This window comes from Mixophyes fleayi, chromosome 7, assembly GCF_038048845.1.
Source record: "Mixophyes fleayi isolate aMixFle1 chromosome 7, aMixFle1.hap1, whole genome shotgun sequence".
Classification (NCBI taxonomy): domain Eukaryota; kingdom Metazoa; phylum Chordata; class Amphibia; order Anura; family Limnodynastidae; genus Mixophyes; species Mixophyes fleayi.
This window is the reverse complement of record NC_134408.1, coordinates 95,560,896-95,577,858: the sequence shown is the minus strand read 5'-3', so window position 1 is coordinate 95,577,858 and position 16,963 is coordinate 95,560,896. Positions and strand designations below refer to the sequence as shown.

Here is a 16,963-nt window from a genome sequence, read left to right as displayed (position 1 = left end):
TTTTGAGATCCAAGAAATAGTCAGCAACTAACACTGTATCTTCTGCCAGTGTGCGTGAAAAAAAGGAGCCACATTTGGCTAACTCAAAACAACAGTATTATAACGTATACGAAAAAAGTCCTATACCCAAATGTAGCTATAGTCCTATGAATAAATCTGTTTGTTATATGTATATATGTTTATCAATGTGTGCCCACTCTTTCCGTTTGTGATCCAAGCTTCAAGACACCACCTTTACGATCACATTGATACCCTAGCTTACCTAACCTGTGCACGAGTTAACATTTATCACTCTTCATATTTCCATTACTGTGCCAGCTGGTCAGGGACCAGGCTCACTGTCCTCCTGCATTTTACTGGTCCACAAACAAGCACAGCCCACGGAGATGTTGATCTCCAACAAGCGTTATTGTGGGACAGTCCAAAAGAAGTCGTGACCCCTAGTAACTGTGTCCAAAGTAAAATGTAGAACAGGGGACAGTACCTGGGCTCGCTCTTCTAAGCCCGGTCCCATTCTCTCAGTGGTGTGGCCTCGTTGGGAATGTTCTCAAATAGCAATTCCCAGTAAAGTTGAAGAAGAACAAATGACACCCATTTGGGTGGCCATAAATGATAACTCCCTTAAGTCCATGTCCCATCTCTGAATCAACCCATGAGTGTCTTTTTGGCCAACCGATAGCGAAAGAAGTATTTAGCCAGCAGCTGGCACCACTTCTCTTTTTGCCTCTTGGTGATTGAATGTCCTGATAAGTCCAGGTGAAGGTAGCCTTTTTCTGAAAAATGCTGGAGAATCAAAGGTAGCTAAATAACCCACCTTATGACATTTAAGAATATAAAATACCACACTTTGAAATAAATACATTGTATGCAGTAACACATGTCATGTAATACAATTATGAGCGATGGGATGGCAATTGAGCTTAACCTTTATTTTCAATATGCCCGGTAATCGCTACACATATAAGGTGAATACCTATACAAATACACGTATTTGGTGTCCCTATAAATGTTATATGAAGATGTTTCAGGAGAAATGTTATGGTCACATTCTGCAGTTTCAATATATGTGTGAAAATAAAAGGACAGAATCATGGGATTTTTAAAATTATTTTTGCATGCTTATGGTCTTTATGAAGATCTATATAAAAATCAAGTAAATGTTTTCCCTATTTATAAACATAGTATGTTTCATTTTAAATTGAAAAAATATTTAGTGAAAACACATTATTTGCTACCAGATGTAAAGGAGAAGTTCTGAAAGTATGATGACTATAATCATATTAATCAAACATACCATGATGGTTGTTGCACAGAGGTCCACTTAGAACACACCAGGGGGTAAATGTATGAACCTCCGGATTCTTCAACTCCGGCGAGTTCAGCGTCTTCAGCGCTTAAATTTAAAGCTTTAAATTTAAGCGCTAAAGACGCTGAACTCGCCGGAGTTGAAGATTCCGGAGGTTCATACATTTACCCCCATGTGTGACATGAAAAATGAAAAAGAAATATAGTGTGTGTATCAATGGCAAAAATTATTTATGAACTACTTTTCTTTCCCTATCTATAGTTTTAAATTACTTTATTGTTTAACCATCTCCTTTTTAAAAGCAAAACAATTGTTAACCTTTAGACTGTGAAACATATCTTTGTACTTAGGTCAGCATTATCCATGCTAAAAAAAAAAAGTGCAATAAAGTGCAGAAAAATACTTTGTTCTTTCAGTGCAGAAGACAGGATTTGCAGATCTCAGCTATTCTATGACGTGTCACACATCTTTTGCTCTATAACTTTTTTTCTCTGCAGCTTATATTCTCTGCAACTTTCCTGGCTGAGAACAATAATCAATGATGACGCCGAAAAGACATCTGTTGCTTGTTTCCAACTCAACTCTTCACGGAGGGGGATATTTGGAACACTGCCAAGACCATATTCAAAAGTTCTTGGGGGCGTAAGTGGACTAAGTAACTAACTGCTGCTTTTTGACTGCCTTCTTACTGATTGTTGGTTTAGTTCTGTAATTTGTACAATTAATAACTAGACTGATTTTCTGGTTTTGTGCATCTTTGTTACCACAGGACACTGTGCTGTTCTGAAGCTTTTATAAAAGTGTTCTATAGTGTTAATGCAGTCTTGGTTAGCAAGGTCAGGCATTTATAACAGGGACATATACTGTATAATGCATATCCTTGTTATTGTAATGTTTCTGTGCAGCGTGTGTGTGTGTGTGTGTGTGTGTGTGTGTGTGTGTGTGTGTGTGTACAGTCATGGCCAAAAGTTTTGAGAATGACACAAGTATTGATTTTCACAAAATTTGCTGCTTCAATGTTTTTAGATCTTTTTGTCAGATGTTGCTATGGTATACTTAGGTAAAATTACAAGTATTTCATAAGTGTCAAAGGCTTTTATTGCCAATTACATGAAGTTTATGTAAAGAGTCAATATTTGCAGTGTTGACCCTTGTTTTTGAAGACGTCTGCAATTCGCCCTGGCATGCTGTCAATCAACTTCTGGGCCACATACTGACTGATGGCCGTCCATTCTTGCCTAATCAGTACTTGGAGTTTGTCAGAATTTGTGGGTTTTTGTTTGTCCACCTGCCTCTTGAGGATTGATCAGAGTTCCCAATGGATTTAAGGCCTGGGGAATTTTCTGTCCATGGACCCAAAATTGCAATGTTTTGATTCCACTTAGTTATCACTGTTGCCTTATGGCAAGGTGCTCCATCATGCTGGAAAAGGCATTGTTCTTCACCAAACTGTTCTTCGGTGACAAGTTGCTCTTGGAGGGTGTTTAGGTACCATTCTATAATCATGGCTGTGTTCTTAGGAAAATTGTGAGTGAGTCCACTCACTTGGCTGAGAAGCAGTCCCACACATGAATGGTCTCAGGATGCTTTACTCTTGGCATGACATTAAGTAAAATGATGGTAGCGTTCACCTTTTCTTCTCCGGACAAGTGTTTTTCCAGATGCCCCAAACAATCTGAAAGGGGATTCATCAGAGATAATGACTTTACCCCAGTCCTCAACAGTCCAATTCCTGTACCTTTTGCAGAATATCAGTCTGTCCCTGATGTTTTTCCGGGAGTGAAGTGGCTTCTTCGCTGGCCTTCTTGATACCAGGCCATCCTCCAAAAGTCTTCGCCTCACTGAGCGTGCAGATGTACTCACACTTGCCTGCTGCCATTCCTGAGCAAGCTCTGCACTGGTGGTGCCCCCATCCCACAGCTGAATGCACTTTAGAAGACAATCCTGGCGGATGTTCTCGGGCACCCTGAAGCCTTCTTCACAACTATTGAACTTCTCTCCTTGAAGTTCTTGATGATCCGATAAATGGTTGATTTCGGTGCAATCTTACTAGCAGCAATATCCTTGCCTATGAAGCCCTTTTTGTGCAAAGCAATGATGACTGCACATGTTTCCTTGCAGTTAACCATGTTTAACAGAGAAAGAACAATGATTTCAAGCACCACCCTCCTTTTAAAGCTTCCAGCCTGTTATTCTAACTCAATCAGCATGACAGAGTGATCTCCAGCCTTGTCCATATCAGCACTCTCATCTGTGTTCACGAGAGAATCACTGACCTGATGTCAACTGGTTCTTTTGTGGCAGGGCTGAAATGTAGTGGAAATTTTGTTTTTGGGATAAAGTTCACTGTCATGGCAAAGAAGGACTTTGAAAATAATTGCATCTCATCTAATCACTCTTCATGACATTCTGGAGTATATGCAAATTGCCATCATAAAACCTGAGCAGCAGACTTTGTGAAAAATAATATATGAGTCATTCTCAAAACTTATATATATATATATATATATATATATATATATATATATATATAAAATCCAAGATGTAGGCGCTCTCTTTAAGCAGATATATATATATATATATGTGTGTGTGTGTGTGTGTTTTTAATCAAAGCAGTCTGGTTCCTACCAATACTCCTTGTAGTTTAGAAGCACTAAATGAAGTAAGTGCCATATTGTAAAATTATAAATTCTTAGTGTTAGGTTATCTTGACGTGGTAGATGGGCATCCACAGTTTGATCAAAATGTGCGGTAAGAACCTCGGGCCTGATTCATTAAACTTAACTTAACTTAAGAAACTCCTTATTTCAGTCTTCTGGACAAAACCATGTTATAATGCAAGGGTGCAAATTAGTATTCTGTTTTGCACATAAGTTAAATACTGACTGTTTTTTCATGTAGCACACAGATATCAACTTTAAATTTCAGTGTACAAATAAGCTATCAAGTATTTGTGTACTACATGAAAAAACAGTCAGTATTTAACTTATGTGCAAAACAGAATACTAATTTGCACCCCTTGCATTGTAACATGGTTTTGTCAAGGAGACTAAAATAAGAAGTTTCTTAAGTTAAGATCCTTAATGAATCAGACCCCTCATGTTTATTCTAAATTTTCCATTATAGAGTTTCTATTACTGCAGAATTTATCATATCTCCATCTATCTTCTGCCATATAACAGTCTGTGAAACGGTAAATTATAAACAAAAAAATCAATGTGGCTTTTTAGCTTCATCTGTTTTTTTTATCATTTATCATTTGTGAAACCCTGTACGACCCAGTTTTATCTCTTTCCAGAAAAGTGAAACGAGTCCTTTTCATCCCTTATGCTCTCCATGACAGAGATTCCTATGCTAAAACTGCAAGACAGAAGTTTGAAAGCTTGGGTAAGTTGAAGCTTTCTAATCACAGCATGAATCCAGCCACTTGTTTTTGGGTGTGAAATTAGCTGGCAATCCTATGACAAATCACGAGTTGTCACATATTCTGTGCTAACTGTGAAAAACAGGAAATGTGTTCCAAATGATTATGTCTGCTATACAAAAACTTTACAATCAGTTTCATTATCAAAGTACATCCCAAACTACTTATGTATAATGCTGTTTTTTTCATAAATAATTTTTTAATTCGTTATATTTTACCACCGTGTTTGCATTAAGTATTGCATTACCTATTTGTTATTACTGTTACTGCATACTAGTAAAAAGAGAAGAGACACATTTATCAGGCATTTTAGTATGCTTTCATTGTATTTGTTGTTATATTATGTTGTCACAATTCATTAGTATGTTGCAGATATTTTCATCAATGGCTGAAGCTCAGCATTTTGTCATTGATATAGTACTTGCAGTAGTAACAGATGCATCTGTAGACTTATGTTAGGCATGGTAGATAGGTTCACCTATGTGCTTGGCATACATACACAGTGTCCTCCACCTATTTAAACTAGAAAAAAGTTATTGTTAGCCATTCGTTGCTGTGGAACACTGGGTGTCATCTGGCTTTGGACGTCTTACATGTGTATGTACAGAGTGGTGTGGCATAAGACTTCAGGGTCTGATGGTCGTACATGATAGAGGATCGGGATTGTATGAATGGTAAAAATATTATTATAGCTATAATACATAGTGATAGTTGATCATAACAAAAGTTCATAGAATAATAAAATGATGGTGAGAGAAAGTGAGTACATGTATGAATAATAGAAAAAGAATAATGTTGAATTTTAAGAAAGAAAAAAATAATGATCAGAGAGATAAGATAAAAAAGGAATATAGACTGAGATTTATGTGATGTAAATAGTAGGAGGATGAGGGTAGATAGGTAGATGTGGGGATGGATATGTTGCAGAGGTGATGGATTGGTGAGTATAAGTGTAAAGGAATGTGTAGGTGTATAGAGTAAATAAAAGAACTAGTTATATTTGTTCAATAATAATAATAATTAGAGATGCTCAGGCTCAGTTCCCCAAGAACCGAACACACCCGAACTTAGCAGATCTGAGTACAGAGGCGAGCCGACTCGGTACTTTCGTGCGCCCTTGGAATTGAAAATGAGGCAAAACGTCATTGTTACGTGGTCGGATCTCAGATCTCATGACTTTTGGATTCTATAAGTACCGCCCTCAAACGGCGATCCAGCGCCATTTCACAGAGGGACACAGAAGGGTTAGCACAGTTCTTGGCAGTCTCTAGTGCGGTTGGGCAACGTCATAGGTAGAAAAGAAAGAGGAGGGGTAGCAGTGTTCTTCAAAGTCTCCTGTGACATTCAGGAGAGCTCCATTGCTAATTGTCATTGCTGAAATAGAAATAGTAGGTCTGGCAGGCTTGGTGTTAAGTTGCTTTAGAAGAAAGGAGTTATTTGCTAGAGAGTGCCCGCTTTCCAGTCACAGTGTTCACGGATTATAAAATCCTTACTTATCTCTAATCCGTCCAATGTTTAAACTCCAGGCAAGCCCATTTGGTCACTATTCTTCATCAGATTTCAGGTTAATTTGACCTTTCGGCCAGGCTCCAAGAATTTCAGAGCTGATGCCCACTCTCAATCCTTCGATCCTACTGATGCAAATTCCCTTAGAGCCAAACCTATCATCAATCTTGTTCAGATTATGGCACTGACTCAATCCACAATCAAGTCTCCTCCTGTGGGTTGTTCCTTCGTTGATGTCCACCTTCGCCCTCAAATCCTGAAATGGGCTCACAGTTCTAAATTTGTCGGCCATGCAGGTATCAAGAAAACTGTGGCTTATCTCTCTCGGAATTATTGGGACGCCCTCTCCGTGGCTAGGTTGGCGGTCAGATGTACTCTGACCACCGAAATTCCTCTCCTCAATCAGGGTCCATTTCCTGATATATAAGGATTCCACTTCCACTGGCACATTGCCAGAGTATTGGTTCACCAGTCTCCAGCGTTCCAGAGTCCTTCTCCCTGTTCCTGTTTATTGCTATTATTCTTGACCTTCAGCTTGTTCCTTGACTTCCCCTTTGTCTTTGTGATTTGGTACCTTTTGTCCGCTAGTTCCTGACCTCTGCTTTTCTGACCATTCTTCTGGATTCCCCTTTTTATTTTGCCTCGCATCCTGTGTACACTCCATTGCACTGATGACTACCTGGGAGAACCGCGACCTGTGCACCTCACGCAGCCAAGCCCATACCTTCTTTGCGGGGGTCCCTGGTGAAAACCAAGGGTGCGTTAGACTGCATCTCTCAGTCTTGTTGTGTCAATACCAGTCAGTGGCTACCTCCGTACTTGAAACGTGACAATCATTGCTGTACTTATACATTGTTTTGAAATAATTTACTAGTTTTATTTATCTTATCTTTATTTAACCATTCCTTTATTCACACTATCGAAGAATACATATTATTTTACATTTTCTTCCTTTCCACAGCCTGGTTTTCCCATATTGTCTATCACCTGTCTCACCCTTTCTCCATCCACTACCATATCAAACTTAACTAATCATATTTCTTCTTCTCAGCTACACCACCCATTACACTTCTACAAGTAAGCCATTCCGTCTGTACCATATTAATTTCCACTTCTCCTCATTTACCCTTGCCCTCCTACTATTACATGACATAGACCTCTCTATGCACATAATATATTTCTATATCTCTTTGATGATTTTTGAACACTATTCATCACCATCACCATTTATTTATATAGCGCCACTGATTCCGCAGCGCTGTAAAGAGAACTCATTAATATCAGTCCCTGCCACGTTGGAGCTTACAGTCTAAATTCCCTAACATACACACACAGATAGACAGAGAGAGACTAAGGTCAATTTTGATAGTAGCCAATTTACCTACTAGTATGCTTTTTGGAGTGTGAGAGGAAACCGGAGCACCTGGAGGAAACCCACGCAAACACGGGGAGAACATACAAACTCCACACAGATAAGGCCATGGTCTGGAATTGAATTCATTCTATACTGTTCATATATTTACTCCTTATCATTTTATTATTTTATGATTAACTATTTTTTGGCATTAACTATCACTATTTACAAAAGTGGTATTAGCCACTACCTAAAAAAATTATAATAAACTGTTGTATGTTTAAAATAACAACAAATAAATGTAAAAAACAAAACAAAAACCCAGCAACTAAGTGTTATCTAAGGTATTAAAACATGTGTTTGAATGTTTCCTCTTTTGCCTTAGTTCACATGGTTGATTGGTGCACTTTGGCAAACTGTTTGATTTAGTGCCAGCTGCTGTCTAATGAGTAAGACGAGTTCTGTGTTGCTGCTGTGGTCTGGAGATGCTCTTTTAGCTCAAGCAAGGCAGTGTGGTGACTATGGACAAAACCTTGCTGGCAGGGACAAGAAGAGCCTCCAATAACCCTGACGAATCCTGAGGTTAATACATTTACCCCCAGAAAACCAATTGGGTCAGGTGGATCACCAGTTATCTAATATTCTGAAATTGTTCCTCTTTTCCATTATTATATCTCCCCAAAGATGTATCATGAAATAAAGCAAAGCTGTGTTGCCATAATTCGCACATTGTTACAAATCACCAAATACTGTATTTTTTTCAGGTTATGGCTTAGACAGCATACATGAAGCTGCTGATCCTGTAGATGCAGTACAGAAGTCAGAGGCCATTTTTATTGGTAATGCTATTTAGTATAAAATTAAGCAATATAAATATAAAGTTATCCAGGTTTGCCAATTCTCACAATTTAACAATTTGAAATGTCTCTTAAACATTCATTATTTTCAAAAATTGTGACATGTGCATTGGATTTTTACTTTATATTTTATATCTACTGAAAGAAACATGCTGGGAATTGCTAGTCAACAGCTGAAGAGCTAGAGGTTTCCTAAGAACAAACATTTCCTTCTGAATGTCAAATATTCTTACAGTAGGCAGGAAATATTAGATCTGTAAGCCTGACCTCTATCATGAGTACGTTTTTAAAGGTTTCCAAGGGATACAGTTCTGAAATATATTGTAGAAAATTACTTGATTACACAGCATTAGCCTGGTTTCATGTAGGACTAGTCATGCATAGCATATAAGTTGTTTCAAACTGATTTTGGTAGTGCAATTAATGTGATATATTTGTATTATTATTATCTTTTATTGATAAGGCGCCACAAGGTCTCTGCAGCGCCATACATAGGAGGTTAGAACATAAAACAAAATTACATAAGTACATACAGATAAGAACAAATGGTTCAGATAAGCAGAATAATAAATGCATTGATGCAATTAATAATACAAAAACAATTCAGCAGAAGATAAAATGGGGACATTGAAGAGGAGAGAAGTGGGTAAAAATGAGACATAGTGTACAGACATGAGATATTTAAGGTAAAGGACCCCTGTCCATGAGAGCTTACATTCTAAAGGGAGGGACTAATGAAGCATAAATGTAGAAATTGGGGCAATAGACATTGTGAGATTTACAATGACGCAGAGATCTGCAAGATTCTCATGGCAGGCTGTAAGGGCCTAGATGGAGCCATGGTGGTGCAGTGGACTAGGTTGTACAGAGTCCTGGATAGTGCAGAGGCCTATTTGGGCAATGGTCTTGATGGTGCTGAGGCCTAGAAGGTGGGGAGGTCATGGTGGTGTCTGGGCCTAAGTAGTGCAGAAGACAGATGGTGGCAAGTAAGGTATGACAGCAGCAATGTAATAAAAGTGGTAAAACAACGTAAAAGGTAATACTATGACATTGTAATATTTTGGCACAGCAATGTTTTGATAGAGCAGTACAATGGCAAACACAATTCAGCACAATATTGATAGAGTTAGTAGTAGTAAATACAAAGGCATTGGGAAAATAGTGAGGGAGGTGAAATTAGTGGCAGGAGAGCAGTGAATAGTCAGAAAGGTGGAGGTGAGAGAGTTTGTGGAAAGCAGAATACCAAGTGAAAGTATAGGGGTCAGAGAGAGCCGGAATTGAGCAGCTGTAGGGGTGAGAGTGAGGCAGGGGAATAAAGAGAAAAAATAATCATTTAATTACCTAGTTACAATGTCCAGGATAGTAAAATAAGACATTTAGTGGCAGGCTGCAGCATGTGGAGTTATTGGCAGGCATACAGGTTGTTCCTTGTTTGTTTAACTGTGCATTTCCCAACACAAGTGTAGAAAAAAAACAACGCATCTCCACTTAAAGTGAATGCTAAGATATAGTTAGGAAAACTATAAATTAGCTACATCTGTGCTTACTGGTCAGCTACTGGTCTTACTCATGCACAAATGGTGCCCTAAAATATGTTTCACTGATCAGCAGTCTAACACTGGTTATAACAATAGATAACACCCTCTTGTTAGCATACATAGTTTACAGGAGAAGAACAAGTTACAATGAGATGAGGTGAGGTTCAGATTAGGAGAAGATGAGAGTTGTAGCAGATGATGTACAAACGTTAAAAAACCACAGCATATTGTTCCACATAAGTCTGTAGAGATCTAGGTCTAGGAGAAAAATATGAACCTACAGAACTGGTGGTAGTTTTGTAGTGTTATTAATGAAGAGTAAGACTGAACTGTGACATGACAGTTGACATTTAATGTAGCTATATGGAGGGTTCTGACTCTAAGCTGTGCTAATAACTATGCTACTTAACCTTAAAGGAAATACAATATGGGAGCACTCAGATGGAAAATGACTCAGAGATACTGGTTGTCCTGAAGCTGAGTAGCAGCTCACAATGCCAGGCAGCAGCTGCAAAGGATAATAAAATCCTGAGATGCATAAAAAGGGGGATGAAGCCTAGTATTAGCATTGTATGAGTCACTAGTTAGGACACATGTTGAATATGGGGTACAGTTTTGGGCACCTCACTATAAGGAGGACATAGGAGAGTTTGAGCGGGTACAGTGGCAGGCAACCCCATTAATAAAGACAATGGAAAGATTACATTATTAAGAGAGATTGGATAAACAAGGCTTGTTTATTGTGGAAAAAAGTAAGGCCAATACAAAAATGTGTCTAACAAACTTTACATACCAAGCACCATATGGAGGAGAAAGCGTCATCAATTGCGAATAGAGGAAACACTCTTTAACCATGAGCATAGAGTGGGCTTCTTTACTGTAAGGGTGGTTAATCTGTGGAATCCCTTATGACATGAAGTGGTAATGGCAAATTAACAGAATTTAAACATGGATTCATTACCTTTTTTTTTTTTTTTTACAAGAAACAGTAATATAATTAGTATATAATATTTAGTTGGACCCATCTTCCCACCACCTCCCCATGAGACTAAGTGGGCACCTGTAAAACTGTGAATTTCTTTTTCCTTCCTCTAAATCATTGCAGTTTTAATGTTCTTTGAATTTAACCTTTCATACATGTATCTCTTTTTTTCAACCTTACTAACTCTATATTACATTTTAAAAATATACTGGAAATATCCAATACACTAAATAAATACAGTGATACAATATTTGTATAATTCTACACTGTACTCTTATGTAATGTGTAATCTTGCAGATATTTGCCTTGGACATGAACAGGATTTACATGTTTCCATGTTAAATGCTCTAAATTAAAATACCTTTATTCATAGAAGACATCTGTTGCCAACATTTGCAAATCTGTAAATGTTTCACATTTTGTTACACACATTGAAGGACAAGGTCAGAAGCCCTAGTGGAAGATATTGGAAGACAAACCTAAAAGTGCAGGGAGCCCATCAGGAAGCTCCTAGTGAGCCTAGCCCCCGTTGGAGTGATTTGCTGCAGTGCGATTACATGATCTGATTGCTTACCTGCCCAGCTGCTCAGAGGCATGCATGGCAAATAAGCTGCCAGAAATTGCTTATTACAGACATAAATGTATCAAGCTGAGAGTTTTCCAGCGGGTTTGAAAAACCAATCAGATTCTAGCTATCATTTATTTAGTACATTCTACAAAATGATAGCTAGAATCTATAGGCAACATCTCCACTTTTCAAACCTGCCAGAAAACTCTCAGCTTGATACATTTACTCTTACATATTTGAAATACAATATGCTATATCTGTGAATGTCACAAGGTGAATGTTTTGGGGTCTATAATAGGCCACTCTGTGAGTACTAAACAGCCTTTTTGTATCGTAATTACAGGCGGTGGTAACACATTCCAGCTTTTAAAAGATTTGTATGATAATGGTTTGATTTCGGTCATCAGGAAAAAAGTGATTGAGGTAATGTGTGTTCCTGGAGGGCATGAATATTTTATGCATAGTCATTACATCCCTGATGGAAACTGTGCTAAAGGGATGCATTACAATGGTGTAAGACAATGAGATGCAGGGGACATTAAGGGAAGTATTCAATTAAGGGGGCAGGGATGAGTTATGTTCGGTGCCCAAGGTAATAAGTTTTATAGCTAAAGATGTACTATTATAAATGTGGGCACTTTATAGATAATACTTTGCTTTATATAGTTGTTGTAGTAGTGTGCCCAGGTCATCCAATGCAAGCAGACACAGGGGGAAGTAAGTTTGAGCAGTTAACACATTGCACTAAGAGAAAGAGGTGCTAACATGTTTTTGTAAAATATTGGATTTTTCAATGATTACCATGGCCTCCTATTTGTGTTTTCAGAATGGGATCCCTTACATAGGTTCCAGTGCGGGCACCAATGTGGCTACAGTTAGCATCAACACCACCAATGACATGCCAATTGTGTATCCACCCTCTCTACAAGCGCTTGGGCTGGTACCGTTCAACATAAACCCTCACTACGTGGAGCCAGATACTAACAGCAAACACATGGGGGTATGCTAGTTCACTTCTCCAATGGTTTGTGGAATGCTTTCATAGGGTTTAAGTTAAAAAAAAATTCCATAGGGTATCCCCAGGGGCTAAAAACTTGTCCCCCAGCTGAATAAGGAGAAAAAAAAGTCCCAGTCATTACTAGAGTTATCAGGTTATGTACATATTTACCACAGTAGAAAATCTGTCCCATGTGAGCAGGATTATATATGGAGTAGTTGGACCTTATTAATAAATGCAGAGCTTTTTATAGGATAAATACAGAGCAAGCCACAGCAGAAGCATTGCTACTTTTCTTAATGCCTACCTGTCTTGCTACATGACCACATGTTTCAGAGCATTTCTTCAGTAATATACTTGCCTTGATGTATGTCCAATAGTGGTTTTACTTCTTCTTTAAACTATTATTAATTAAGGGCAGCCTGAAAGATTAAGAATGACAGTGTATTTATGTAAATGTTAATTTTATTTACTGCGATCATGTTAATATATTATCTCCAAAAGAGCTATAGCGATTGATCATAATTTTTGTTTGTTCAGGAGACCCGAGAACAAAGGATATTTCAGTACCATCTTGAACCAGATACTCCTCCTGTCCTTGTAAGTAATAATGGTTAAATTATTTATTGTTTTCTTGGTTACATGGTTTTGGTTAAATTGAATTTGGGTATCACATATTTCAGTATTCTGTAATTTCCAGTTTATTGAATGTGCCCTGATTTAACGTGTATACATGTTTAAATTACTTCTCAATTAGTTTGTATATGTGCAGTTATGACCGCTACAACTATAGAAAACAAAGCATTAGTGGCATAGTATGCAGGGAAATCATTTCAGCAACACTAGCAAGCACTTGTACAAAAACTAACTGTGGCATCCAAATCTCCACTGTTTACCTAAACAACCTGTCCTCAGATTTCACCTGGTTATTTTCTCAAAAAATCTCATTCCAAGGAACTTGTTTTGTTGTTTTATCATTACATCTAACAGTAAAATAGGGTCCATTCCCAATAAATGTGTACAGATATCCTGGAAGTCTATGATTGGATTCTTCCAACATGTAAAACTAAAAAAAGGACAATGCCTGTGATCTGCCAGACTATGCTCCATTTATCCATGGCCACACCCATAATCCTGTAAGCAACAACCCTTTTGACCACTGATGTAAGGACAGTTAGGGGGCATGCAACTATCCAGAGTGGCTCTGCCAATTACATGTTTTTCACTGCGTGTACTAATCTACTTTTAAACTGGAGTCATCCTTCTCCAAACAGAAAATAATTGTCCTAAATGTATGCACTCTTATAGCACACTTTACCACCTCATGGATCTGACCACATCTGCATGTTATAGAAAGCAGTGTTTTGTTCTTTTTTCCAAAAATACCATATGGGTATACCTATGTCACCTAACTTCAAAGTGTGTGTACTTAGTTTACGGTGTGATCTAAATGTGCCACATAGTTCTATAACTTTTCATTACTAAACCAGGGAACTTCTTACTATATATTTGTTGGCTTCTAGTGCCCTCTCTTCTTCGTGGCTGGAAGCAGTTAATTGTAATCACCCATAAACAATAATTAGAATAAATATAGTAAATTATGACTTTATTCTCCTGCCACTTAAAATGAAGTCTCGCCATATACAGGCACTAAGGAGTAGGTTAGTGAACATTACATATTGTCATAAACGTGAGAGTAATTGGACTTTAATTTGTATTATCCATTGTACATACATTTTACGTATATAGGAATATATAATGAAGTCAAATATAAAATACCTATAGTGTAGTCAGTTCTGATGATTGGTGCACAGTTAAGTTTCATTACATATGCCATTTCCATTAACTGGAACGACTCCTTAGACTCATATTGAAAGCTATGTACTTTTCCTCCAGAATTCCTTGTAGATGTATTAAGGATCTTATGACATGTCTATTGGCGGTTAATACAAATTTAGTAACCGTATAGTAAATTATTTATTTGATTTCTTTCTTTATTTTAACCTACTACTTCACATTTGCAGGGTCTACGAGAGGGATGTATGCTTTTAGTGGAGGGAACTAAGGCAACACTTCTTGGTATAACTAAAGCCCGACTTTTTTCAAGGTATATACTGTATATTTAATCAAAAATCGGTTGCTCCATGAAAATGAATAGACTATACAACCTCCTAAATATCAATTTAGTAGTGATGGGTGCTGACTAAGACAAGCAATATTTAAACTAAAGAATACATTAGAGTCAATGATACTACTCAGCCAAAAGGTAAATAAATTCAATTTTTTATTTAATTTATACATCATAGATTGAAAAAACACACACACAAAAAAAAAGAAAACTATGCAGTAATTAAATCATTTTTCAATATCCTGATTCAGGGCCTGCTGAAACCAGATAAGAATTCCAATAAATTAGTATCACTTTGCAAAATACCAATGACTAAATCAGATAATTATTAATGATTATAATTGATCAAGATATAAAATAAATTATAGCAATCCCATAGTCAATGATCAATAAATAACAATTCAACCGTATGACTAAATCATGAAGGCCTAAAAATACCTAACCTGTAGTAATAGGGGTCAAATAATTTATCATCAATATATATTTAATAAATCAGTACTATAAAAAAGCATAATGTATGTTGTGGTTCAGCATCCTAACCCACAATGCATATTTCACAGTCACTGCTTTGTCAATATGCCACGGGATTATACAGTATATTAGGATGGATGTCACAGTAATCGTGATCTAGGATACAGTATGTGCTTCGAATACTTAACGTGGTGTCAGACGTGCACTTTTGAACGTATTGTTCAGAAGCTTTTCTGACATTTTTCCTATCTATTTTACTTAATGGAAAACACTGGAGTTCTGTGAGACAAAAGCCGCCCACACTATAGAAAAGTGGTATGCAGCCTTTCTATATCTGGAGATCTCGGTTGACAATACCCCAGCATTTCCATTCCAGTATTAAAACGATGCATGCAAAATCACCTCTCTGATACCACCTAAGCAAATCTTCATGTTAAGTAAATGTGGGCAATATTGCTACTTGTGGGGAGTCTGTTCTATTTTGTATGCAGAAAATTATACTTCTATATTTTACACTGGTGATATGGAAACCTGTAGAACCCATTTTTAGGTAGCATATACAGGTCTCTGTTATTGCATTAAAACATATTAGTTGTTTTAGAGAACTAAACAATCTGCCCTTTTGTTTCCTTGTGCAGAGGTAAATCCCCATCAGAGCATGAACCTGGCCAAGACTTCAGTTTCCTCTTGCAACAGTGATGAGCATAAATGTGACAATAAATGGATGGCTTCTCTTAAGAAGTGTGTGATATTCTTTTATGAGTGGTGTAAAGGCTGTGGTGTAGAATTGGTGTTATACACAAATTATATACATCACACATACCTCCTCCATGACCATTTCTTATCTGTCCTCCTTACCACTCCCTGTGCACCCAGGTCCCACATTCTTAGTCTTAGTTGTATCTGTCATTGTAGTCTATATATCCATAGCAATCTGGGGAGAGCCCCTTCTATGCCTGTCCTGTTACCATGTGTCCTTCTGTTCAGCCATTTAAGGTACCATGTGTCCCCCATACTCACTACCGGTCATTATACCTTGCGCACATTTACCCTTTGTTTGGTGTGCATATTTGTGTGGCCAGCATTGTAATAGGTGACTGTGCCTTGTGACGCCGGTTATCTATGATTGAATTTTCTTAGAAATCTCCCTACCCCTGTCCTTTTGAAAGAAGAGGTGCAAATAAATCTTGTGGATACGGTGGGTTGGGCAGTCACGAACAAGGCCAGTCCTAGACTTCTACCAATGAATCTCCATCTACCATCTTCTCTGTTATTTTGTCTTTTATTTCCTCCTCAGTTGTCCACATGTGAACTGCCCCATATGTGAATAAAACTCATTAACCAGGGTGAATACAGAACAACTGCAGCCTGCTTAGCAGATATGGGAACTCATCAGCTTGTGAACTGAACTGAAAATTCTCATTTCTTTATGGGAGAATCCGTGTCCTGTGTAGTGTTAGACCATGATATCAAAGAGTGTAATAATTAAACTTCCATTTTACACTTATTTCATGATTCCTGCTTTTTTTTTTTTAAGCATTTCAACAATTCAGTTTCCCTGATTTTATCTTTTACAATGTATTTTTCTGTCATAATATTACACTCAGTAGTAAAATAATAATGTTACTGTAATACAAAGTGTATATTGTATAGTGCACATACACCATTTTGGATGAAGTAATAGAAGGGAGGTAGAGAGAGTAAGAGTGGAGGGACTCAGATGGCTGAGTCGTGAGTGAAATAGCTCACAAGAGTAAGAACAGGGCCAGCACACTGTGAAAACTTGTATTGGGCTACGAGGGAAGATTGAAATGGTTGAGCCAGGGCTTCCA

The 16,963-nt window shown here is 37.6% G+C and overlaps 1 protein-coding gene across 1 annotated transcript in view; it reads left to right on the top strand.

Annotated features, from left to right (window-relative positions):
• LOC142097911 (alpha-aspartyl dipeptidase) overlaps window positions 1–16,638 on the top strand; it is a 72,774-nt gene extending 56,136 nt beyond the window's left edge. Inside the window, exons 2-9 of the mRNA XM_075180154.1 lie at window positions 1,804–1,948; window positions 4,605–4,693; window positions 8,355–8,429; window positions 11,879–11,958; window positions 12,362–12,535; window positions 13,073–13,132; window positions 14,557–14,639; window positions 15,770–16,638. Of these exons, the coding sequence (XP_075036255.1) occupies window positions 1,845–1,948; window positions 4,605–4,693; window positions 8,355–8,429; window positions 11,879–11,958; window positions 12,362–12,535; window positions 13,073–13,132; window positions 14,557–14,639; window positions 15,770–15,830 (726 nt within the window). The 5' untranslated portion in view covers window positions 1,804–1,844 and the 3' untranslated portion in view covers window positions 15,831–16,638. The remainder of the gene's footprint in view (window positions 1–1,803; window positions 1,949–4,604; window positions 4,694–8,354; window positions 8,430–11,878; window positions 11,959–12,361; window positions 12,536–13,072; window positions 13,133–14,556; window positions 14,640–15,769) is intronic.
• Window positions 16,639–16,963: the final 325 nt, after the last annotated feature.